Raw genomic sequence first — 23,720 nt, 5'->3', positions numbered from 1 at the left:
GGCCAGGTTGGACAGGGCTTGGAGCAACCTGCTCTAGTGGAAGGTGTCCCTGCCTGTGGCAGGGGTTGGAACTGGATGAGCTTTGAGGTCCCTTCCAACACAAACCAGGCTGGGATACTGTGCTTCTATGATTAGATTTTACAAGCAGCTCATCTGGGAACATCTGGGAGCATCTTTGCTCACACGTGGCCAAACCTGCTCCTGCAGTGGCCATGGGAGTGCTTCAGGGCTTGCGATGCTGGAGTGACTTTGACAGACTTTTAGTTCACCTGCAGCCACGATGCGAACACTGGCACCGTGTCCTGTCCCCGCCCCAGCACACCCGGGCCCCTCTGCCAGTGAGTGCTCATTTGAGGTTAATAGGGCTGGAGAAATGGGCTGTCACCCAGCACCGACTCCTGCAAGGCCCAATTTTTTTCTTTACTTGCAACTCAGAATCAAATTAGCAGTTTTAAATTTACTCTGTGCCCAAGAGGTACCACGAGGGGGGGAGGACACACTGTACCCTTCATCTTATGTAATAAAAAGGGTAAATTCCTGCTTTGAGGACAAAACTGCTGCTACCTCTGCCCTGGCTGACCCATTGCTGTGGTGTCTATAGGACCCCACAGATGGAGATGCGCATCCTGGAATCAGGATGAGCCTTTGGGGTGATGGAGATGTGCATCCTGGATTTGGGGCTTCCCCAGCGGCCACATCATGGGGCTCACTGTGGGGAAGCTGTGACCATTGGGAGCCCCTGGCTCTGTGGCCAGGGCTCTATGTGACCCCACATCCATGGAGGATGGTGGGGATGCGGGCGCAGACCTGAGGAGCCAGGTCACGGCCACAGCGTGCTTAGGACTGGAGATGGCACCGGCTGCATTATTGATGCTGTAATTCAGCACCAATGGATTGGCATGTGGGTTTGTTTTCCAGGCATAAAATCCCTTCTGGGGGGGGGAACCAGCAGCCAAGGACAAGGGGTCCGCAGCCGCCAGCACCCCAGGGATGGGGCTGGCCCTTGGGGTTCAGCTGCGAGCTGGGACGTGCCAGTGCTTTGGCAGCAGCTGCACCACAGTGGAATTCGGAGCCAGCACCGGGTGGTGGGGATGTGCCAGCACTGAAAGCCTCAGCGTGCACACACATGCACCCTCCGCAGTGCACACACATGTACATGCATGTGCACATGCCAGCCTGTGCACACAGCTCACACCCCTCAATGCAACCGGAGCATCCTCTCGGCTGCTTCTGCGCCTGCCTCTCCCAGCGGGATGGTTGCTGTCACCAGGGGCCATTCAGTGCAGATAGTGGGTGCTCCTCCTCATGCCATGTGCCGGTGCTGCCGGGTGCATGCCAGGCCCCAGGGGAGTCCCTGTGTTCCGCTGGAGATGGAGTGGCAGCACTGCCAGTGTCCCTGCCCAGCTCCCTTCACCACTCAGGCCAGGATGCCAAATCCTTCTCCCACATCACTCATGGAGGAATGGGTCATCAACGAGTATTTAAGAGTCCTTGGTGTGGCTGGAGTCCACTTGCCAAGGTGGGGAGGGTACCCCATGGTGCCCAGCCACATGCAGTGGGACCAGGGATTGGGCAAGGAGGGGACACAATCGCATCAGAGCTGAGAGCCAAGTGGGAGAAGGAAGTGTCAGTCCAGGAGAAAGCCCTTCCTCTGGGTATCTCTACATGATATCCTCTGGGTATCTGTACAAGGGCCTGTAGGGACACAACAAGGGGAATGGCTTTAACCTGCCAGAGGGGAGATTGAGATGAGCTCTGAGGCAGAAGCTCTTCCCTGTGAGGGTGCTGAGGCACTGGCACAGGGTGCTCAGAGAAGCTGTGGCTGCCCCATCCGTGGCAGTGTTCAAGGCCAGGTTGGACACAGGGGCTTGGAGCAACCTGCTCTAGTGGAAGGAGCCCCTGCCCATGGCAGGGGGTTGGAACTGGATGAGCTTTAATCTCCCTTCCAACACTAACCAGTCTCTAGTTCTATGGTCTCTCCCCAACTCACCACATAGACCTGGCGTTGTGCAGCCCTTCTCCTGCCCACAGCCATGTGCCCCTCGAGACGCTGCTCGCCATTCGTTCCAATATAATCTTTATTGGGGAGACTGATGGGGTTAGAACAAGGCCGGGTATAAAACATGATCATCATCACAACCAGCAGCGGGAGGCATTGGCAGAGCAACACGGAATCGGGATCGGCCCCATTCTGCACGGGCAGTGGGTGGTACCTGGGGCTGTGCCGGCAGCATCGCCCCGTCCCTTGGGGTGGGCAGGGGGGGTCGGTTCAGCCCTGCTCCCTGGGTGGATGCTGGGCTTAGGCCAGTGCTGGGAGCTGCTCTTTGATGTGGCGGGGGCTCTGCAGGGCCCCTCGGGCTCGCCCAGCCCCAGTGCCTCTGGTGCCGGGTCGTGGTGCTCAGCCCCGCAGGAGCACCCACAAATTATGGCTTTTTTTTTAATTCTTTTTTGCTTTGTTGGCAGCAAACCTGCCCCCCCCATGTGCCTGGAGAAAGCAAGACTGTGCCCAGGGGCCTGCCGGCCTGCCAGCCCCTCTGCACAGGGGACAGAGCAGAGGTGCTGCTCCAGGGAAGGGACCATGGGCAGAAGCCAGATCTCTGCCCCCCCCGCCCAGCCAAATCCCCTCGCTGGAGCCAGCAGTTTGGGGAACCAGACCCTGAGCCACCCCCCTGAGCCATCCCATGGGGTATCAGTGCAGAGGAGCAGAGAACGGCCACAGCTCAATGCCTTTGTGAGTGTGTAGTGGCTTGGGATGAGGCGGCCGGGGACGGATGGGGAAAAAACAAGAATCCTCCAAAACGAGGATAAAGTGGAGCTTTCCTCAAGGGCCTGTGGAGGAAACGGGCCGCGTGTCTGCTGGCAACCGAGGGGCCGGTGCGGTGCTTGGCATGGCTACAACGACTCGGGTGCGCGGTGGCTTGGCCGCTGAGATGAAAGCTTTGGCAAATAACTTACGGGGTGTGTGGGGGACAACACAGCGGGGACCTGTCCTCACCTCCTGTGCTGGGCTGGTGACCCAGCGTGGCACCGTGCACCTCCTTGTGTGGGGCAATGGGGGATGGTGTCGCTCTAGCTGGGACCCAGCTTCCACTCTCAGGAGCCACAGGGAGAGAGGAGGGAGAAGGCGGCCGGGGAAGGAGCACGGCGAGATGCTTGATACACAGTGGGGACGCTTGTCATAGGACCAGGGGGAAATGGAGCCCCTGGATGCACTGGTAGATGTGCTCCCCATCCCAGTGTCCCTCTCCCCGGGCACCATTGGGGAGTGGGGGGCTGCTGCCAGGTCCCAGCATCCCCATTGCCCCCCACCAGTGCTGGCAAGGACGCCGGTCCCACATCCTCAGCTTTGGTGAGCATCAGAGCATCTGCTGGGCTGTGCACTGGTAAAGAAAGGACTGGGGCCCGGCTGCGGCGCTGCACCAGCCTCTCCCACCCAGTGGTGTGGGCAGGGGTGTGGGGCTCACATGATGGTGCAGGAAGACAGCGGGTTTCGGATGTGGCAGGTACAGGCAGCCCCGCAGTACTGGCGGAAGGTCTGGTAGCAGCTGCGGTCGGTGTCGCTGCTCCACTGGACGGGGTTGGCGGCCAGCGCCTCGGCCGGCAGTCTGTTGAGGATACTGGTGTTGACGGCCAGCGCTGCCAGCCCGTAGTCGGTGAAGAGGACGGTCTCCCGCTTGCAGGTGGGGCAGGAGATGAACTTGTACTTGGGGCAAGACTCGTAGAGGATCTGCAGGCACTCCTCGCACACCGAGTGCAGGCAGGACAGGATGCGGGGCCGTTTGTTGGTGAAGTTGTACATGTGGCCGCACGTGGGGCACTCAAGGGGCTCGCAGGGTGTCGAGGGGTGCAGGACATACTGGTTGACGATCACCTCGTCCGACGGTGGCTGTCGGTGGTAGCAGACCTCGGAGCTGCCCTTCCGCTGGCTCTGGTACGTGCGCTCCCGCCGCGGCAGGGGGGGAGTCCGAGGCAGCGGCAGGGGGCCGGGGGTGGCATCCAAGGTGGGGATGTCCCCGCACGCCTGGTTGACGATGATCTCGGACTCGGAGGGCCACGCGCGCTTGGCCACGAGGGGCGGCTCCCGGCGTGGGGCTGGCGCATAGCGCGGCTGTGAGGCCTGCAGCTCCGAAAACTTCTCAGGGTGGATGATTTTCATCGCCTCCATCTTAATGATGACCTGTTGCCCTTTCAGACACGACATGAGTATCGTTTTCACATTACTGTCCACTGCTCTGGGGTCTCCGAGGGACGCCTGCATGAGGCTAAAACATGCCGGCAGCCTGCTGAGCTTTCAATCTCGGTCTGGCTGCGGAGCAGGAGCACAGGGAGCAGCCACTGGTGCGGGAGAGCATCCTGGGGATGAGGGGCAGTGCCAGCGGGCCCTGCGCCCCTCTTCTCCGGCCAGCCCTGAGGGTGCGAGGCCGGGGTGGGCAGGGGCAGGCAGGGCTTACAGCAGCATCCTGCCTGCCCTGGAGGATGCTCTTGGGCAGGCGATCAAAGCGTCGGCTCCCCACAGCGCCTCGCCGGGATGTTAATATGACATTGGCCGTCACTCGGCAGCCTCCGCTTTGCCTCCACTGGCACTTCCCACGCCGGATCAGCTGCAGTTGGGAACACTAAATTTGGGTCCGTGGCGCCAAGCGCTGCACAGGGCAGGTGAGTCCGGGGGGCGCCTCGCAGGAACCGGAGGCAGCCCCCGCCTCGCCCTGGCCCCCGCCTCCACTGGGCCTTTATACCTGTTTATGCGCCGTGGGATCCTCGTGGTGCTGAAGAATGTGTTTGCAAATTCCTTTGCTCTGACTTCCCGGCTCTCCCGCTTGCCCTCACTGGCAGGTCCCGTGGGGCAGGGGCTCTGGGAGCATCCCGCGCTGGGGGGCAGCTCACCTGCACTGCTGCCTTGTCCCCTCCGTCTCTGGGCCCAGCTCAGCTTCCTGCTCGCTGGAAATGAAAGTGAGAGGGGGTTGGATCCAAGGCTCTTCAGGGATCTTCCGGCTGCCAGCGCTCCCTTGGGATGCATGCCTGCCTGCATCCCGGCAATTTGGCAATTGCTCCCTGCAGGTCCTGTCCATCCACCCGCATGTTTGGGCTGGCGGAAGTGGGAGCAGGCAGGAATTTCCCCCAGGCATCTCCTCAGAGGCCCCAAGTGCGGGGTCCCGGGTCCCCCCTCTGCCCTGGGGCAGGAGGGATAGTCACCCTGCACCCTGCTGGCATGCAGGGCCCCTCCGGGGGGGGCTCCCCCCCGACCTGCCTCTGCTCAGGGTTTTCTCTCACGTTTAGCCCCTCCTCTGCTCAGTGGATCTATTTTTACCTCCATCGCTTGCTCCTGATCTGTCCCTGCTATTATCCCTCCCTCCAGCTTCCTCTCCCCCTTCCCAGCTCCCTGCCCTTGTCCCGGGGCTGCTGGAGAGGACAGGCCGCATTTGGGGGCAGGAGATGGGGGGCAGGCAGCCAACCCGTGGCCATTTTCTGCCTCAGCAGCCCCGGCGACAGCCTGTCTCTCCTCTGAGAAGGGCGAAGGCGCTCGCTCTCCTCCATCACGCCACAAATCCTGTTAGAGGGATGCCTGCTCCTGCCGAGCCCTGCCAGGCCTGATGGAGGGGGCCCGAGGGGGCCATCTGCTTGCAGCAGCAGCCCTTGGGGATGGCGAGAGGCCATGGGGGGGTCAGCCCTGGATGTCTGAGCACCATGGGGGTCTGGATCCCTGCCCGACCCCAGCGTGGGTGTCCTGGGGGCCATGCCCCAGCAGCACTGGGGTCCTGCAAGCATCCCTGCGGAGGGAGTCCTCGCGTCCTGCATCCCCCACACCTTGCACCCCACATCCTGCACCCGCACCCCACGAGCAGCTCAAACCAACCCCACCCCCCGCCCCGCTCTCTGCCCGCAGGTCTCTCGCAGACACTCACCCGCAGTGCACCGACGATGGGCACGGTAATCTCTGTGCACAACCACTGCACTTCCACGCTCGCACCATCACACCCCTTCATGCACAGCCCCGGTGCAGACCCCCAACGTACCCCACGCTACCATCACCCCTGCGGGGACACAGCCCTCCCCAGCAGCCCAAACGACACAGCACCCCCTTGCAGCCCGCAGCCCCACGCTCGGCCCAGTGGTGCACACACATGTGCAGTCCCGCACACCCGCACACGGCCTCACTCCCGCGCCTGCGCGCCCGCAGGGTGATGCCCCCCGGGGCAGCCCCGGCCAAAAGCACCGTTGGCTGACAGTCGTTACCTGCATTGCCCCGCCGTGCCCCAGACGGGGGGTCCTGGGGCCGCCGTGCCCCCAGTTTAGCCTCCAGACCCCCGCTCCGTCCCCGGCAGAGGTTCAGAGGCCCAAGCAGCTAAAGGTTATCTGAAAGGCAGAAGGATGCAGGCGCTGCTCCCCGAGGATGCCCACGGGTCTCCACCGCTGCTCCCGTGGCTCCCGGCGCAGCTTCCCACGGCCGCGCAGCCTCCTCCAGCAGCCTCCCCGGCGGCGCGGGGGGGTCCGGTACCGGGCACAAAGGCAGCGCTGGCGGCGCCGGGCTCCCGCCGGCTCCGGATGCTCCGCGGGGACGCGCTGCGGGAGCGGGGGGGAGGCGGCAGGTAGCGCTGGGTAGGCACCTCCCGCCCGGCCCGGGCTCCGCTCTCCCTTCCCCGGCTCCCGCCGCCTCCTCCGGCCGCGGAGCCGCCGCTCCGCTCGGGGCTGATGCAACACTGCTACCGTCCGGGGACGGGGAGGGTGGGCTGCAGCGTGCGGACCCCGCTTTCCTCTCTGGCAGGTGCCGCCGGGCGGGCGGGCTCCGTCCCCGCTGTCCCCGGGGCTCGGCGGGCGCGGGCGCTGCCTGCGCGCTCCCGCTCCGCTGCCGCCGGCTCCCGCAGTGCCGCCGCAGTGGTGCAGCCGGCTCACATTTCCCTCGCTCAGCAGCGCCGGGCCCGCCGCCCCGCACCCGCACCCCGCCCCGCACCCCCGCCCCGCTCCGCTCCCCGCCGCTCCCCCCCGCACCCCCCGGCCGGGTCCCCGCGCGGGGTCCGCGGGGCCCGCAGTGACTCAGCAGCTGCCGCCGCCGCTGGAAATGGCTCCGCGGTGCGGGCTGGGAGCGGGGGGCGATGGGCGATGCTGCTCCGGGGGCAGCGGCTGGGGGTCAGCACCAGGGAGCGTGGGGTAGGGGGAAAGAGGCCCCCCCACCAGCATCCCCCAAAGCTTTTGGGGCTGGGGAAAGGCTGCACTACCAGGGATACCCCCACCCTCCCCCCAAGCACCACTTTTTCTTGCTGCTGAATCCCCCGTGTCCCAAAAGACCCCTAACCCACATCCAGGTCTGAGCCTGACCCACAGCCACTCCTGTGGGAGCAGAGCAGAGGGGCTCCCCCCATCCTGAGGTCAAAACCTGACCAAGCATCCCAATCCCTGCTGAGCTCCAGGGAGTAGGCTCAGCATGGTGTGTGTGTGGGGTCACAACACCACTGGGTCCCAGCAGTGCTGTCACGTTCCCGGAGAGCACAAAAGCGGGAGCATCCTGCATTGCCATGGGCTTCCTGGTTTGAGAACCTTCACGGACATGAGCCTAAAGGCTGAGACACCCCACATCGTACCCCGGGATGGTGACTCCTGGTCTGTATTTCATAAAATCATAGAATCATAGAATGGTTTGTGTTGGAAGGGACCTCAAAGCTCATCCAGTTCCAATGCCCTGCCACGGGCAGGGACACCTTCCACTAGAGCAGGTTGCTCCAAGCCCCTGTGTCCAACCTGGCCTTGAACACTGCCAGGGATGGGGCAGCCACAGCTTCTCTGGGCACCCTGTGCCAGCGCCTCAGCACCCTCACAGGGAAGAGCTTCTGCCTAAAGTGCTCCAGCCCTTGGAGCATCTTCATGGCCTTCTCTGGACTAGCTCCTCAAGTCTTCTTGAGCACTCACACACTGGAACAAAAACCTGGGGCCAAAGCTTCTCTTGCACAAGACTTAACCAGTGGCACTTGACACCAAGGACCCCATAAAGACTAACACAAGCTCTAGGAGAAAAAGAAGTCCCGGCCTTGGCTCGGGCTGCAGGTGCTGCACAGGTACCTAGGTAGGTGGAGGAGAGGCTGAGAAGTGCTGCTGTGCTGGGATGGGGAGTGCCCAATGCCACCATTGAGCACACAAAACAGAGCCGAACAGAGCCATTGGGGCACCATGAAGGTCCCCAGTGTCTGGACACAAACACTCTTGTTCAGCAGAAAAGATGCCTGATATAATTTATGATTATTTTTAAATAGAGCTGTTGCTTAACTCAGGGCAGAGCAGCACAATGACACCGTGCAGCTGGGTCAGCACAGGGATGCCTGTGAATTAATAACAGAAAATGGCCCGTGCTCACTCACTTCCTGCAATTTCCTTTGCTCTGTGAGTTCAAGCATAATATATTGGTTCTTCCTATCTGCACCCAGGAGCGTTAGCAGGGAAGTAAGCAAAACCTGACCCAGGGAGGATGGGGAGGATTAAGGGAATCCCTGGTTGACACTGTTAGGGTGCCAGACAGCAGCAGCCTCACACTGCTTGCGGCAGGTGAGCAGATCAAAGAATTACAATTAGAGGAACTAGAGGCAAAGTCGTTACCAAATCCCTAATCCAGCGACAGGAACTGAAAGATTAAAAATACCACTGCTAATCTTGTCAACAGGGAGGATGGATTTCCAGGCGGAGGCAGCTGGTGGGTGAAGCTGCAAAGTCCCTGGGGGGGGAGCCACACTCCAGGGACAGTCCAGCCCTGGTTCCTTGGGGTACCTGGGCCCTGGTGGGTTTGGCCATCTCTTCCAGGCCAGGCAACTGGTGAGATATTTAGCATCATTGCCTGGAGCATGGGTGACCCCCCTGCAGGCCTGCATCCAGCTCTGGGGCAACAGCACAAGAGGGACGTGGAGCTGTTGGAGCAAGTCCAGAGGAGGCCATGGAGCTGCTGCGAGGGCTGGAGCAGCTCTGCTCTGGAGCCAGGCTGAGAGAGCTGGGCTGGGGCAGCCTGGAGAAGAGAAGGCTCCTGAAGGGGAGACCTTAGAGCAGCTCCAGTGCCTAAAGGGGCTCCAGGAAACCTGGAGAGGGGCTTTGGACAAGGGCCTGTAGGGACAGGACAAGGAGGAATGGCTTTAACCTGCCAGAGGGGAGATTGAGATGAGCTCTTAGGCAGAAGTTCTTCCCTGTGAGGGTGCTGAGGCGCTGGCACAGGGTGCCCAGAGAAGCTGTGGCTGCCCCATCCCTGGCAGTGTTCAAGGCCAGGTTGGACAGAGGGGCTTGGAGCAACCTGCTCTAGTGGAAGGTGTCCCTGCCTGTGGCAGGGGTTTGGAACTGGATGAGCTTTGAGGTCCCTTCAACCCAAACCAGTCTGTGATTCTATGATTCTACAGCCAGTCCTTGCTGCAACTCCACTCAGATGAATGGTGATGCCAGAAGATAATTTGACCCTAAATTTCTTCCTCATCATCTGCATCAGCCACCATCAGCTCGGTCATTGAGCACACTCAGGACTTTACTGCTTTTCTGGATTTATAACATCTGCGGAGCAGGACCCGTTCTCACAGGATGTTTCCTTCCTCTCTTGGTGCTTCAGCACAACTGGCATCGCACTCCGCTGTCCATGCTTCTGGCAGCAGTATCTGGGTGACTCACAACACCCCTATTTACTGCTCGCTGCTCCCATTGCAGAGTTCGTTTGACCAGGTCCTGCACACATCACCAGCTCTTTCCACAATCCAGCCCGGCTTTTGTCATGCTCATGTTTTGTGCTGGTGAATCACTCAGCACACAGAGAATTCACCCACCAAAAAATGAGCTCATCTTCAGCATTTCACAGAGCAGCTTCACCAGCAGGTCCATAGCGGGCCAGGCACCTGTGACACCAGAGGGTGACCCAGCCCAGCATGGCTGGCAGAGATGGGGACGTGGTACCCATGCTCCACATCAAGTCCTTTCATCCTCAATGCTCCACCGTTCCATGCTCCATCCCCTCGGGATTGTGTCTCCTTCCTGAAGCACCAGGAGAAAGGACCCCACATGCCAGGATCACCACCCTCCCAAAGCTGAGACCCTCCAGGCCTGGCTCAGGTGGCATCAGCCCCCACAAGAGCCCAGTGCAGACACCAGCAGAAGAGGAAAGCAGGACAACTCTCACACCACGTTATCTCCATGCAGCTCCACCAAACCCATTACAGGAGCTGTCTGCAGCTCCGGGGATGTGCAGCTTGCCCAGGCAGAGCAAACACCACTTTGCAGGAAGGATGCTCTTTAAAAATCTGCCAAGAAACCAGCAGAATCACTTGTTGCCAGCTGGTTGCTTAAGGATGCAACCAGCTGCTGCAGAGCTGGTTCCTCTGGTTGCTGTTTGAATCAGCAGCAGTGTGTGGGTTGGTGGCGGTGAGGTCCTGACCATTGATGCTCTTGCAGTCAAGTCCCAGCGCACTGACGGGGGTTTGGATGTGGTCGTTTCTAGGCTTGCAGCCCTCTACAGAGACTCCTCCATGAGAAAAATGGTGCTCAGAAGATCTTCAAAAATGTCTAAAGCCTGTGGTTCTTCCATGTGCTACCATACACAAACCTTGAGACTATGGGAATTATGCTCCATGGCATGACAGACCTACATGCGCACTAGTCTGCCTAGCTTGAAGGTTATGGATGTTCCAAGAGCCCAAACAGATCCCAAGGGGTATAATCATTATTCTTACTATTCATTCAGTTTAGTGATTAATCCCGTGGCCACTGCAGGGAGCCCTTGGTGTGAAGTGGGTGCCCACCTTGCTGGTGCTGCCCTGAGGGCAGGAGGACAGGGAGGAGGAGGAGGGATGCACATGGGCTGGGGGAGATCAAGGCAGCAGGAGCAGAGACCATCTCCTCTCTCCTCCAGTGTGGTGACCTTCATTCTCCTCCCCACCAGCTCCCTGCTGCAGACCTGGGGTTGCTCTGCTGTCAGAAAAGAACACTCATGGAAAACGTATTGGTCTCCATAGTTATCTCATGGGAGGAGGGAGGGATGATGAGGATCAATAGCCACAAGCCAGGACATGGGAAATTCCAGCTATTTTTCCCTATAGTTACATAGGGAAAAGCTTTTTCACTTTGAGGGTCAAACACTGGATGGGGGATCAGAGAGGTTGTGGGATCTCCAGCCTTAGAGATGTTCAAAGCCGTCCTGCGTAAGATCCAGAGCAATTAACTGGCCATGCTTTGAGCTGGGGCTGGACTGCCCTATGGGAGTGGGACCAACCACAGTCCCTGCAGGGCAGGTGGGGTCCCCCACTCCCATCAGAGACCCCTTCATCTGGGGGCTGCATCTCCCCCAGCCCTGTGTATGCACAGCCCCAGGGACTCCCAAGGCAAGGAGGATTTCACGTCTTGCTGGTGACCCCACAGCACCTGTCAGACCAGAAACTCACTCCTGGTCCTGCCATGCTACCAGGGGCTGATGGGGCGAGCTGGAGCTCTCCGGGGGCTGCTGGCCCAGGCACGGGGTGACCATAAAGATCCAGAGCCACATTTCAGGGGCGAGAGGGGGCAAGGAAGACCCATGTCCTTTAGAAAACACCTTGTGCCCAAGCAAAACAGGACAGAGTGGCCCAGAAATAGAAGTGGCAGCTTTGCAGAAACCTTCCCCTTTCCCACCCAGCTGATGCTGGGTTTAACAGAGCCCAAGGGATGTGAGGCTCAGTAGAAACCAGAACATGTACCAGAGCTGGCATATGGCCTCTCTTCACAGCCCTTCTCCTCCGGGTTGGGTGGGCGCAGGGCTGGAGGAGCAGCTCTGGTGCTGGCTGGGCTGGGGCAGATGTAATTGTGGTGACATTTAGCGTGTTCTTTGCTGGTTCCCTGTCAGAGCTGGGTGCTGCCAGCACTTGGAACCCGGCGCTGCTCTGGCCTCGATGCAGCAGTGAGGCACAAACTGGGTCAGGGAGGAGGAGGAGGCGCATTGGCTGCATGGCCCTTCAAGACGCCCGTCAGCACGGGGCAAGGGTATCCTAGCCAGAGTGAAGAGGTGGCCAAGCTGCTGCTCTGCCCCCTGGGTGCTGCCTCGGCTGTGGCAGCAGCTCTGAAGCACAGGTTTGGTTTTGCAGCAGAATTTCAGCTTTTTGAGGCCACTGCCACCCCTGGCTCTGAGCACAGCCTCATCGCAGGTGGTGGGATCCTGCTGTCTCATTGTGGCTGTCCCAGGGCTCCCAGCAGGACCTGAGGGCACAAAGTGCTCTCCCATCCCTGTTTCCAGCAGCCAGCAACAACCTCTGGGTCTCCTGCCAACTATTCTGCTCAGCTTGGGCAACCAATGCTGAATAGTTGTGAGACCCCCCCTGCAGTCCTGATCCAGCTCTGGGGCAACAACACAAGAGGGACATGGAGCTGTTGGAGCAAGTCCAGAGGATGCCACAGAGATGCTGCGAGGGCTGGAGCGGCTCTGCTCTGGAGCCAGGCTGAGAGAGCTGGGCTGGGTCAGCCTGGAGAAGAGAAGGCTCCTTAAGGGGAGACCTTAGGGCAGCTCCAGTGCCTAAAGGGGCTCCAGGAAACCTGGAGAGGGGCTTTGGACAAGGGCCTGTAGGGACAGGCCAAGGGGAATGGCTTTAACCTGCCAGAGGGGAGATTGAGATGAGCTCTTAGGCAGAAGTTCTTCCCTGTGAGGGTGCTGAGGCGCTGGCACAGGGTGCCCGGAGAAGCTGTGGCTGCCCCATCCGTGGCAGTGTTCAAGGCCAGGTTGGACACAGGGGCTTGGAGCAACCTGCTCTAGCGGAAGGTGTCCCTGCCCGTGGCGGAGGTTTGGAACTGAATGAGCTGTAAGTTCCCTTCCAACCCAAACCAGTCTGTGATTCTACGCATTTGAGGGCTGACTTGGGGGTTTTGTTTTCCCTGCGTGCCTGTAACCCTCTGGGCAGCCGTGTGGGTGATGGTTGGGAGCTGCCCCAGCACAGCTCCCGCTCCAGCTCAGCAGCAGTTTCCTGCAGCTCAGCAGCTTCCGCACATGCTGGGGCTGCTGGAACAGACGCTCCTTTGGTGTGGTTTGAGCACGAGGACCTAACACGTCTCCTGCTCTGAGCGTGTGGTGGGGGAGCTTCAGCTGGGGGAAAAGCAGCAGCCTGCTGCTTGTGAACTCCATGGTATCACCTTGGGTGGTAGAAGCTGGCAGCCCTGCAGAGCCCTGGGCAGAGGGTCCATGGGAGGGGGCTGCATCCCTCAGGGTGCTGCAGCGGCTGCTGGGGAGGTTTCCTGGGGCTGACAGCACCATCTGGCCTTGGGGCTTTCATACCCTCTTTTCTTTCTCTGATTCCTAGTCAGTCAAGGGCCTGGCCAATATATTTGGCACTAGGAGCTGCCCTGGGATGCTACAGGAGGAACTCGTGGACCATCCTTGTCCTCCATAGAGGAACCCCTGCGCCGTGGCTGGAGGGGCACCAAAGAGATCAAGGAGGTTGCTGCATCCCAGTGCTCCCATGCAGGCTGTGGGGAGGCAAGTGGTCACACTACTGGTGTAGCATGGGGAGGTGAGGTCTTTCCATGGAGTGGAAACAGGCATTCCAGCCTGGAAGGGTATGCAGCATGCCCAGACTCCTGGGAATGCTGTTGGGATGCCACTGGGGACTGTGCTGTGTCCCCAGGACAGCACAGGGGTAACCGGAGAGACTTGTACCTACATAAGCCGTGTCCCTGCCTGCTGCAGACACATGTAGTTTGAGGGGGACAGGAAGCTGCGCAGGGTGCAGAGCACCCATGCAACCCCCTAGGATGCTCTGGAGCCATTGTGGTCCTGTGGATGGGCAAGAAGGTGGAGGTTTGGGTGCAGGCTCAATGAGGGCTGTCCCCCAGCGAGGCAGAAGGGGTCTCTGGGGAGCCCTCACTTTCCAGGGCTCACCCAGGCCCTGGCTTTCTGCAGGACCCTGACCCACGCCCGGGTATTGGGGCCAGCAGAGGCTCCTCCCCAGCGCAGGGGCTGTCTGCCCAGGGCTGCTGCGTGCCAGGCTGTGTGAGCCCGGCGCTCGCATCCCTCAGCAGCACCACAGACACAAATGGGAGCAGACAGGCTGCTCGAGTGGGAAAGATCAAACCCCAGGAGCCCAGGGCTGCTGTCAGCAAGAGACAGGGCGCTCGGGGCCATCCCGGCAGTGGCAGTCCCATTGCCCTGCCTGGTGTGACCCTGCTGGGGTGCTGTGTCCCCCCATGGCTGCAGTGTGGGGCTGATGGCAGAGAGCAGGCACGAGCTGTCTGCCCATGCTGACACTATGCTGCAGTGACCATGCTGGGGCTGGCCATAGCTCAGGACCATGCCATGGGGAAAGGATATGGCTCAGGACCATGGTATGGGGAGAGGCTATGGGGCTTTGCCTACCCTGGATTTCAGATCTGGGGGGATGCACAAGCCACTGCCGGGGTGCAAGAATAAATGACTTCATTCCTCCTGCTGGGCTCTGCTGTCAGGGATGCTCTGTGGCCCAGCAGCTCCCCATGTGCTCAGGAGGGCAGGAGGGAAGGTGTCCCCACAACACCCCGGCCTGCGTGAGTGGGTAGAAACTTCAACCACATGAGCCGGTGGCTGTGGGAGGACGGCGGCTGTGGTGGCACATGGGCCATGGCTTGCAGGAGGCTGGCTGGGGGCACCCATGCTCCCACGGAGTGAGGCAAGGGAGCACCCTACGTGGCTGGGGCAGGATGGGCAGCACCACCAAGGTGACCTGAAGGAGCAGAGGAAGATGCCAGTGGCACAGGGCTGGCACCCCGGGAGCTGCAGGCTCAGGCACAGCCCCACAGAGGTTTGAAGAGAGCCCTGGGATCCAGTATGGATCCCAAACACCTCAATTTTCCACAACCCATCTGTTTCCTGGCTGGGAAGCCGGCACCCATCACCCCTGTGCCCACGTCCCACCGGCCTGGAGGTGCCACCAGCACAGAGCAGGAGGGATGCGGGTGCGCAGAGCAGCCGGGGAGCAAAGAGAGGCCACGGCTAATTGGGATAATTGCTAAAGCAGGCGAGGGGTGAGTGGGAGGGAGGCGGTGAACAAGGAGCCGTTGTGCACCCGCGGGCCAGGCACGCGGCCCCGGCTCCAGCCGGCAGTGAGAGCCAAACAAACGGGGACTGTTTGCAGTGAGGGAGGACAAGCAGACGGCAGGACAGAAACCAGACCTCTGCTGGGAGAGAGCCGGAGCCAAGGGCTTCGCTGGGAGCGGGGTGCTGGGCAGGGTCTGTAGGGGAGCATCCCCAGATGGCCATGGCAAAGCCTTCACTGGGGCAGGATGGTGCCATCCCCGGACCATCCATGGGGAGGATGGCAAATGCTGGGGATGCTCCAGGCCTGGAGATGGGTGACAGTCCTTCTGGTGCAGGCATTCCAGGACTGGAAACTTTGAGTCATGGAAAAATAGCAGGAAATTGGCCTTTTGTCCTAAAAAACCCATCAGCAGGTGTAGTCATCGTGCAGATCTCCATTTGGTTGCAGCACAGCAGAAACTGCAGCATCAACCAGGGTGACTATTTGCAATGAAAGCAAAAGTGGTGCCTGCAGGGAGCCCATTGAGAGGTGGGTGCCAGCAGCTGCCTTCACCTCAGACCAGCTTCTTCCTTCGCAGGAAGGAGATGTGGTGTTTGCAGAGGGAAAACCACGGCCATACCCATGAGCTGGGGCTCTTACAGACCATTTTGAATGTAGTTCTGAGTAACCTGACCTAGTTGAAGATGTCTCTGCTCATTGTGGGGGGGTTGGACTAGATGAGCTTTGAAGGTCCCTTCCAATCTGAACCATTCTGTGATTCTATGATTTTCCAGGTCTCTGAGTGTGAGCGAGTGTTTAGCCTTGGAAGACATCCTGGGCTGTTTGCTGCTGCCTTGCTCTGAGCAAGGAGCTGCAGATTTGGACACAAATCCCACAGCACTGATGTTGATGTGCCATGGGTGCTGGGCTCAGGTTGGCAACGGGTGAATTGTCCTTCTTCAAGCGCAATGGCACCAGGCCACCCCGCACCATCTCCATCCCGGTGGCACACTGCAGGTGCGGATACATGAGAACTGGGGGTGAGGAGGGGACATGGGGACATCAGCTCTGTGCTCTGCCCGAGCGGGGATTCTGCATGTGGGCAGGATAGAGCTGGGGAGGATTTTGTCACTGGGGATGGTGTCAATCAAAGAGCCCCAGCTCTCTCCTTGCCTCCTTCTTGTCTGCACATTCACAGCAGCTCTGTACAAGGGCAGCCACTGGCTCCCAGTCCAGAGCCCATCGGGAGCAGCCCACCCTCAGTGCTCCAGCACTCAGCTGCTGGGAGGGGACGGGAAGGACTCGCTCCAGGCCAGGAAATCCTTGCTTTCTCCTCCCGCACGGTCGCAGTGGGCAGCCACAATGCGCTTCCCCCGCGCGGCTGCCAAGCCCCGGCATGACCCGGGCCCAGGAGCCGCGGGGGAGCCGTGCGGAGGGTGAGTGCCGGAGGGCGATAAGGAAACCGGCTCCAGTGCTGGTTCCTGCGGCCGGCGCGGGCCTGCAGGGACACAGGCAGCAGGCCAGGAGCCAGCAGCTCCTGCCATGTGGTTCAGCTGTGCCAGCCCCGACATCGGGTTAGTTACTGGCCTCGTTATCCTTGAGGAATGCAGCATCCTCTGCCAGGGCTCTGGGCTCTGCAGCCACAGCTTGAGCATCCCCCATGTGTCCTCAGCATAAGAAGGACACGGAGCTGTTGGAGCAAGTCCAGAGGAGGCCACAAGGATGATTGGGGCTGAAGCACCCCCCGTATGGAGACAGGCTGAGAACATTGGGGCTGTTCAGATGGAGAAGAGAAGCTGCGTGGAGATCTCAGAGCAGCTTCCAGTATGCGAAGGGGGCTACAAGGATGCTGGAGATGGACTCTTTAACAGGGACCGCAGTGATAGGACAAGGAGTCATGGCTTTAGACTTAAACAGGGATCATTCAGATTAGACATTAGGCAGAAGCTCTTCCCTGTGAGGGTGCTGAGGCGCTGGCACAGGTTGCCCAGAGAAGCTGTGGCTGCCCCATCCCTGGCAGTGTTCAAGGCCAGGTTGGACACAGGGGCTTGTAGCAACCTGCTCTAGTGGAAGGTGTCCCTGCCCGTGGCAGGGGGTTGGAACTGGAGGAGCTTTAATCTCCCTTCCAATACAAACCAGTCTGTGATTCTGTGATTCTATGTAGCTGGGTGACATGCAGCATATGTTCAGAGGAGCCCAAACACACCAGGTGTTGCAGATGCACCTCTGCAGCATCCTCACCCTCCTACACCACATGGCTGAGCCAGGCAGACGGGTACAGGGCGAGCACTGGAGCCTCGGGAGGGGGGGGTTGGGCCAGAGAAGTCTGTGCTGCCTCTTGGTACAGAGCTGAATCCCAGGAGCTGGTGTCGAGGGCAGGATTGGGCCTGCTGCAGGATGGGTGCATGGCCCAGAGCCCTGCCGGTGCATGCAGCCCATGTGCTGACCCAAGTGACAGGACACATACTGGCACTGCAGACAATCCCTCTCATTGAGCAGCTTGTGCTGGTCACTTCCAGGCTCCATTTTGGCTTTGAAAGCTGCCACCATCCTTTGGGACACTCCGTTGCATGCCACAGGCAGACTACCTGGAGACAAGCAGTGTGGGGCTGCAAATGGGCCCTTTGCAATGGGGCACGGCTGTGGGGCTGGCAGGTTGCTTTGCCCACACCGGGCTGTACAGGATGGTGGGGGTGGGATGCTGGTGGGATGGGGTGCTGGTGAGATGGGATGCTGGGGATGGGATGCTGGGGATAGGATGCTGAGCACAGGCTGCCAGGCTGGCTCTGGGGGCATGAGCTGAATTTTGTACCATGCTGGGGCACTGGAAATGAGGACATGCTGCTGAAGGGCTCAGAGCACGAGCTCCTACAGCTGCCATGAGCCCACAAATCCCCCATCCCTGCTCTGTGCTCCCTACCTCACCCCTCAGAGATGAACCATCAGTCCCCTTCATGTCACTCTCATGCCTGCAGCCCCCAGAGCCTCCTCCCCACTCACCTGGTGCCCAGCTGAGCCCCTGGGCCTGGTGGCACCAGTCCCAAGGGGTTCCCCTTGCCAGTGCTCACCCTAGTAATGCCTCCTGCTCCCTGGGCCACCGCGTGGTTCCTCTTCCTCTGCTTTTTAGTGAGGAGGCAGCCAAGAATTAAGGCAAATGCCTTGGAGAAGACCTCGCGCAGCAGAGGGGCCCATGGAGGGACCCTTGTGGTGTCCTGGTTGAAATTATCCCACCCATCTGTGGCTTTGTTTCACACAGCCTGAATCTGGGATTTGGCTTCCAATTACTGCACTGGCCCAACTCATCCCATGCCATTCTCACACACCGGCCACCTACGAGCTCTCCTTATTGCCACACAAGTATTTTCAGTCCCACCAGGGTTTGGCGAGAAGCCACCACCTGCGATGGGGCTCTCATCGAGCTGATCCCCAGCTGATGGCAAGACCTTTCCCTCCAGGAAACCCGGCTCTGCATCGCTGCTGCTGGGCTGGGAAGAGCATCACCACCCTCATGTGCCTGCGCCGCGGCACTGCAGCTCCCCGGAGCCGAAGGGGAATACTCAACAACACATCGATGTCTCCGTGAGTTTTTGTGTCCTGGTGACTGGCAGCGCCCCTGGGGCTGGGGAAGCTCCACACGACCGTGGTGCCACACACAATATAAAGCCCTTTTTGCTGTGTGAAGCAATAGTGAGATGAGGCATTCATGAGATTGCTGTAGTTCATAGAATCATAGAATGTTTTGTGTTGGAAGGGAGATTAAAGCTCATCCAGGTCCAACCCCCTGCCACGGGCAGGGACACCTTCCGCTAGAGCAGGTTGCTCCAAGCCCCTGTGTCCAACCTGGCCTTGAACACTGCCAGGGATGGGGCAGCCACAGCTTCTCTGGGCACCCTGTGCCAGCGCCTCAGCACCCTCACAGAGAAGAGCTTCTGCCTAAGAGCTCATCTCAATCTCCCCTCTGGCAGGTTAAAGCCATTCCTCTTGTCCTGTCCCTACAGGCCCTTGTCCAAAGCCCCTCTCCAGGTTTCCTGGAGCCCCTTTAGGCACTGGAGCTGCTCTAAGGTCTCCCCTTAAGGAGCCTTCTCTTCTCCAGGCTGAACTAGCCCAGCTCTCTCAGCCTGGCTCCAGAGCAGAGCTGCTCCAGCCCTTGCAGCACCTCTGTGGCCTCCTCTGGACTAGCTCCAGCAGCTCTATGTCCCTCTTGTGCTGTTGCCCCAGAGCTGGGTGCAGGACTGCAGGGGGGTCTCCCCAGAGCACAGCAAAGGGGGAGAATGCCCTCCCTGACCTGCTGCTCACACTGAGGGGGTGTAGCCCAGCACACGGGGTGGGGGGGTTCTGGGCTCAAGCGCACACTGATAGGTCATGGGGAGCTTCTCCTCACCCAACACCCCCAAGTCCTTCTCCTCAGGCTGCTCCATCCAGTCTCCCCCAGCCTGTGTTTGTGCGTGGGATTGCCCTGACCCATGTGCAGCACCTTGCCCTTGTTCATGCTCCCAGCATCTTCCCAGCCGCAATCCCAGCCCTGCCCATTCACAGCCTGTCGCTGCTCGCACGGGGATGTCACTGTGCCACTCTCCAGCAGCGATTTCTCTTCCTCCCAGCACCTTGGAACTTGCTCATTTGGCTTTTTGCCCCAGGTTTCCAGGCACAGCCCTGTCCACAAGCAGCTCTGCTTGCAGTGGGCTGTGAGGCTGCACACCCGGCACAGCTCAGGTCTGGGGCATCCCCGACCCTGCAATGGCACCCTGTGTCCTCAGAGGCTTCTCTCTCCCAAAGGGGCTCTCAATGAATCTCACCCCATTGGCATTGCTGAGCTTTCTGGGGTAGGGACATCCCACATGCTGCTGCCTGGGGCTGTGGACCCCACACAACCTCTTCTAGCAGGGTGCCAGCTTTAATCTGAAGTGCCTCCATCCCAGCTGATGTCCCTCCCCGGCATCTCACCGTGGTAGCTCCCATCTCCAGGTACCTTCTGGATAATGCCATTCCTCTCTGGCTCCGGTGCCAGCTCTGCGGGGCTGGTTGCAGCCTTGTCTTCGGAAAGCCATTCCAGCCTCCACTGCTGCTCTCCTTGGCCTGATCTGGCTGTCTTCTCCTTTCAGCCTCAGTTTCCTGATGGTCAACTTGTCCTTGGGTCATCAGTGTCTTTAACAGCTCCTTTCCCCCTGGCCACGGGCATAGTGGTGGCATCCCTGGAACCAGTCCCTCAGCAAGGGCATCAGGTGGGGATTGGATTAACCCAGGTCTCCTGGCAAGGAACAGGAACAGGAGCAACTACATCCTCTGTAAGGACCTACGATGTCCCTACCAGGACAAGGTGGACACCTGCCTGTTGCCTAAAGGCAAGGTGCCATAGAATCACAGAATCCCAGACTGGTTTGTGTTGGAAAGGACTTTAAAGCTCATCCAGTTCCAACCCCCTGCCACGGGCAGGGACACCTTCCACTAGAGCAGGTTGCTCCAAGCCCCTGTGTCCAACCTGGCCTTGAACACTGCCAGGAATGTCCCTAAAGGCTGATGATGTGAGCTCAAGGTCACAGCAACATCCCTCCTTCCTCCTCAGAGCTCAGCAGCCCCGTGTCAGCCTCAGGGAGCTTTGATCCTTTTCTCCCACATCACGGATAAACTCCTGGGCACCAAGTCTGGGAGGGCACTGCCCTGGCAGCTGCTGGTGGGGACAGGGGCACTGGCTATGTGACACTGAGAGTGTGGCAGGATCCAGGCCCCAAGGCAACAGTGCTGGTGCTTGGGCACGATGCTCAGTACTGACTGTCTTGCCCGTTGCCCAGTGCCTCTGGCCAGTGCCCAGTTCCCATTGCTCAGTGCCCCGTGTTCCTGTCCAGTGCCCCATGCCTTATGCTGGTGACCAGTTCCTTGTGCCCCCTCCTGGTGCCAGTGTCCAGTGCAGGTGAGGGTCGGTTGGTGGGTGCCGAGCCAAGCTGTGGGTGCCAGGTGGTGGGTGCTGGGTCGGTGGGTGTGTGGACAGTGCCGGTAGGTGAGTACCAGGTCGGTCGGTGGGTGCCGGGTCGGCTGGTGGGTGCCGGGGCCGGACAGGGCGGTTGGGGCCGGGCGGGGCGGGGCCGGGCGGGACAGGGCGGTCCGTGCAGGAGGAAGCGCTGCCGGCGGCAGAAGCGGTCCCGGAGCGACCGGAGCCGCGCGGTCGGTGAGTGCCCAGCGCGGTGCCTGTCCCACTCCTCCGGACCAGCCCCTGTCCCAGCCCCGCTTCCTCTCTGCCCCCCGCCTGCTCCGGCCGCTGCCCCTGCCCTCTCCATACCGCGGTCCTGTGCTCTCCTACCCTTGCCTCTGCCTCTCCTCCCCCCTGCACTGCTCTTCTCCCCACTCCTCTCCCCGGTGCCTGCTCCCACCTCTGAGCCTGGCCCCTCCAGAGGCTTCCACCCCACTGTCCTGTCTGCACCCTGTCTCCCGCCCAGCCTCCCCTCTGACCCCCAGCACCCTGCCCACCCCCATGTCTCCCTGCCCATGTGTCACACTTCACTTGCGTCCCCTCCTGGCTCTGCCATCAGGGCCACAAGCCAGTGGGTTGCATGTGGGGTCCCCTGGGCTGGCACGGAGCAGGGTGCAGAGCTGTGCTCCCTGCTCCCAAACCGGTGGGGTCTGCTGGAGGTTCCTTCCTCTTGATTGAGAACAACCCCAGCACTGACACCCCCCTGCACCCCGGGTTATGGCGGGTCTCTGTCTCACAGGAGTTGGGCAATGCCAGCTGGGCCTCGCGTGCTGACAGCAAGCAGGGACATGGATCGTGGCATCAGCCTGGAGAACCCTTATGCCAGCGTCAACATCCCACGGGCACAGTTCCAGCAAAGCTTCATCACTCACTACCTGAAGGATGAGCCCACCGTCATCGCCAACCCTGCAGCTGTGCCCACCTACACGGAGGAGCAGGAAGACCCTGCTGGCAGCTGGAACAGACCAGCTATTTCCACGGAGAAGTCCTGGTCCCGCCCCTACAACCCCTACGCCAGCCTGAGGATGCCCAACAGGGAATTGTCCAACTCCTTCTACACTGTCACCCTGGACAAGCCACCCAAGAGCCAGGAGCTGGAGGCCAGTGGGGGATGCGGGTGCTGCAAGTGCTGCTCCCACTGCAGAAAGTGCTGCTGTGTTGTCTCCTAAGGGCCCTTGTGGGACGTGCTGACCATGGGATGGGGACATGGCACCCGGCCGAGCTGGCAGCTGGGAGGTGGCACTGGCTGGACTCTGCCATTGCTTTCCACCGTGAGCTCTGCAGCCATATACGCCAGTGATGGGCACCCGCCACGTCCGGAGAGCCCAGTGTGGGGTGTGGGAGAAGGGCATGTCCCTCCTGCCCCACTGAGGCTCGGGAGCCTTGAGGATGGTGTATGCCTGTTCAGATGCCACTGAGAAGAGCCTGCACTGGGGTTGGGGCAGCACTTCGAGCCTGTGAGCCCATGCACTGACTCTGCCCTTGCTGGGGAACCTCTGGCTGCGGGGACAGTGCAAGCACTGCTGGCTTGCCAGAGGGTGGGTTTGGGTGATGGCAGCCCTGTGTGTGTGGCAGAGGAGGGCATCGTCATGGTCATCCTCCTGGAGGGGAGCCAGGGACATGTTCCCATCTAGGATTGGGACCCACATCCCCAGAACTGAGTTATCCGCCACCCACAGCACCATGGGATGGGACAGCCGCCGCACCAAGCTCCGGCTGGGTACCGCTCCCCCCTGGTACACTGCCTGTGGGACAGAGGGAAGGAGATGGGAAGGATGGACAAACAAAGCATGGCAGGGTGCTGGGCAGCGCCCCATGGCACAGCATGGCTGTGGGTGTTAACATCCCAGTGCCAGAACACCCCTGGCCCCTTTTGGTTCCTCCTGCCAGGCTTGTTGAGTGCTGGGCACACCCTATCCTGGGTGAGCATCCCGGCCTGAGCTCCACACTGCGTTGGGTCTAGGTCCAGAGAGCACTGGGGCACCCCACTTGGGATGGAGATCCTTATCATTGGCCTTCTGGGACTCCCTGGGCATGGAGAATGGTGGGTGAGGAGCCTGCTGGGCTCTTGCAGTGCTGCCGGGGTGGGGGGGACTCTGGGCTGGGTTTTGGGCTGAGGCTGGCGCCACTGTCCTGGAACAAGCTGGCCCTTGTGTTGGCTGAGAAGCTGCTGCAGGATCTGCCTGGTCTGCAGGGCTTGGAAAAAGTGCGTGTGTTAGTGGATGACTTCAAGGTGCTACAAATAAAATCACAGCCGTCTTCTCCCCTGCCAAGGTTTATTCCTCTTCCCTCCTCTGCCCTGGGTTTTCTGGGATTCCTCTGTTCCTTCTGGCTTATCCCTGCGTTGTGGAAGGGCAGTGCAGCAGGCACCCAGCCCTCTCCTTTGCCTTCAAAACCAGGTTTAACTGTTGCAGTGCTGACGTGGGGCAACAGCAGTGGCACCATGAGCTCCTCAGCTCCCAGCAGGGGCCCAACACTCCCCTTGCCCTGGAGTTTCCAGTACAGCCAGTGCCTGCCTGTCTGCCTGGGGTTGCGGGCTGGTGCTTAGCCTGCCCTTGCCGAGCCAGATGCTGTCCTGTCTTCTGGAAAGAGGGAGTCTGGATTTGGGGAGGGCTGGGAAAGGTGCAGCTTCGTGACTGGGGAACAGGGGAGTTGTGGTACTGCCCTGGCTGGCTGCGACCCCCTGGGACCCCACCAGCACTGGGACCACAACAGCACCGGCAGCCCACCACTGCCTGTAAGGAAACCCACCGCCCTTGAAATCCCACCACCCCTGTGAGCTTCTGCACTGGGGTGGCAGT

General features: G+C 60.4%; 2 protein-coding genes across 4 annotated transcripts; one reads left to right on the top strand and one right to left on the bottom strand.

Annotated features, from left to right (window-relative positions):
* Positions 1 to 2,060: 2,060 nt before the first annotated feature.
* Positions 2,061 to 6,995, bottom strand: RNF208 (ring finger protein 208). Of its 3 annotated transcripts, XM_030506857.1 has the most exons (3): positions 6,235 to 6,995; positions 4,737 to 4,938; positions 2,061 to 4,601 (listed from the first exon to the last, which is right to left on the bottom strand). In XM_030506857.1, exon 3 carries the CDS (start codon positions 4,256 to 4,258, stop codon positions 3,461 to 3,463), a length of 798 nt encoding a protein of 265 aa, XP_030362717.1. In that variant the 5' UTR covers positions 4,259 to 4,601; positions 4,737 to 4,938; positions 6,235 to 6,995; the 3' UTR covers positions 2,061 to 3,460. The 3 variants fall into 3 exon arrangements, with proteins under 3 accessions (XP_030362717.1, XP_030362716.1, XP_030362718.1); XM_030506856.1 differs by having other exon boundaries at positions 2,061 to 4,938; positions 6,235 to 6,833; XM_030506858.1 differs by lacking the exon at positions 6,235 to 6,995 and adding an exon at positions 5,904 to 6,136 and having other exon boundaries at positions 2,061 to 4,938.
* Positions 6,996 to 21,036: 14,041 nt separating this feature from the next.
* Positions 21,037 to 23,188, top strand: CYSRT1 (cysteine rich tail 1). The gene is made up of 2 exons (XM_030506855.1): positions 21,037 to 21,117; positions 21,659 to 23,188. Exon 2 carries the CDS (start codon positions 21,669 to 21,671, stop codon positions 22,086 to 22,088), a length of 420 nt encoding a protein of 139 aa, XP_030362715.1. The 5' UTR covers positions 21,037 to 21,117; positions 21,659 to 21,668; the 3' UTR covers positions 22,089 to 23,188.
* Positions 23,189 to 23,720: the final 532 nt, after the last annotated feature.

Source organism: Strigops habroptila, chromosome 15 (genome assembly GCF_004027225.2).
Source record: "Strigops habroptila isolate Jane chromosome 15, bStrHab1.2.pri, whole genome shotgun sequence".
In the NCBI taxonomy this organism is placed as follows: domain Eukaryota; kingdom Metazoa; phylum Chordata; class Aves; order Psittaciformes; family Psittacidae; genus Strigops; species Strigops habroptila.
The sequence above is the reverse complement of the archived record's forward strand: the minus strand, read 5'-3'. Positions and strand labels throughout refer to the sequence as shown.

Coding starts and splice junctions, on each gene's coding strand:
- CYSRT1 (XM_030506855.1), top strand. CDS start 21,669: ATGCCAGCTGGGCCTCGCGTGCTGACAGCAAGCAGGGACATGGATCGT.
- RNF208 (XM_030506857.1), bottom strand. CDS start 4,258: ATGCAGGCGTCCCTCGGAGACCCCAGAGCAGTGGACAGTAATGTGAAA.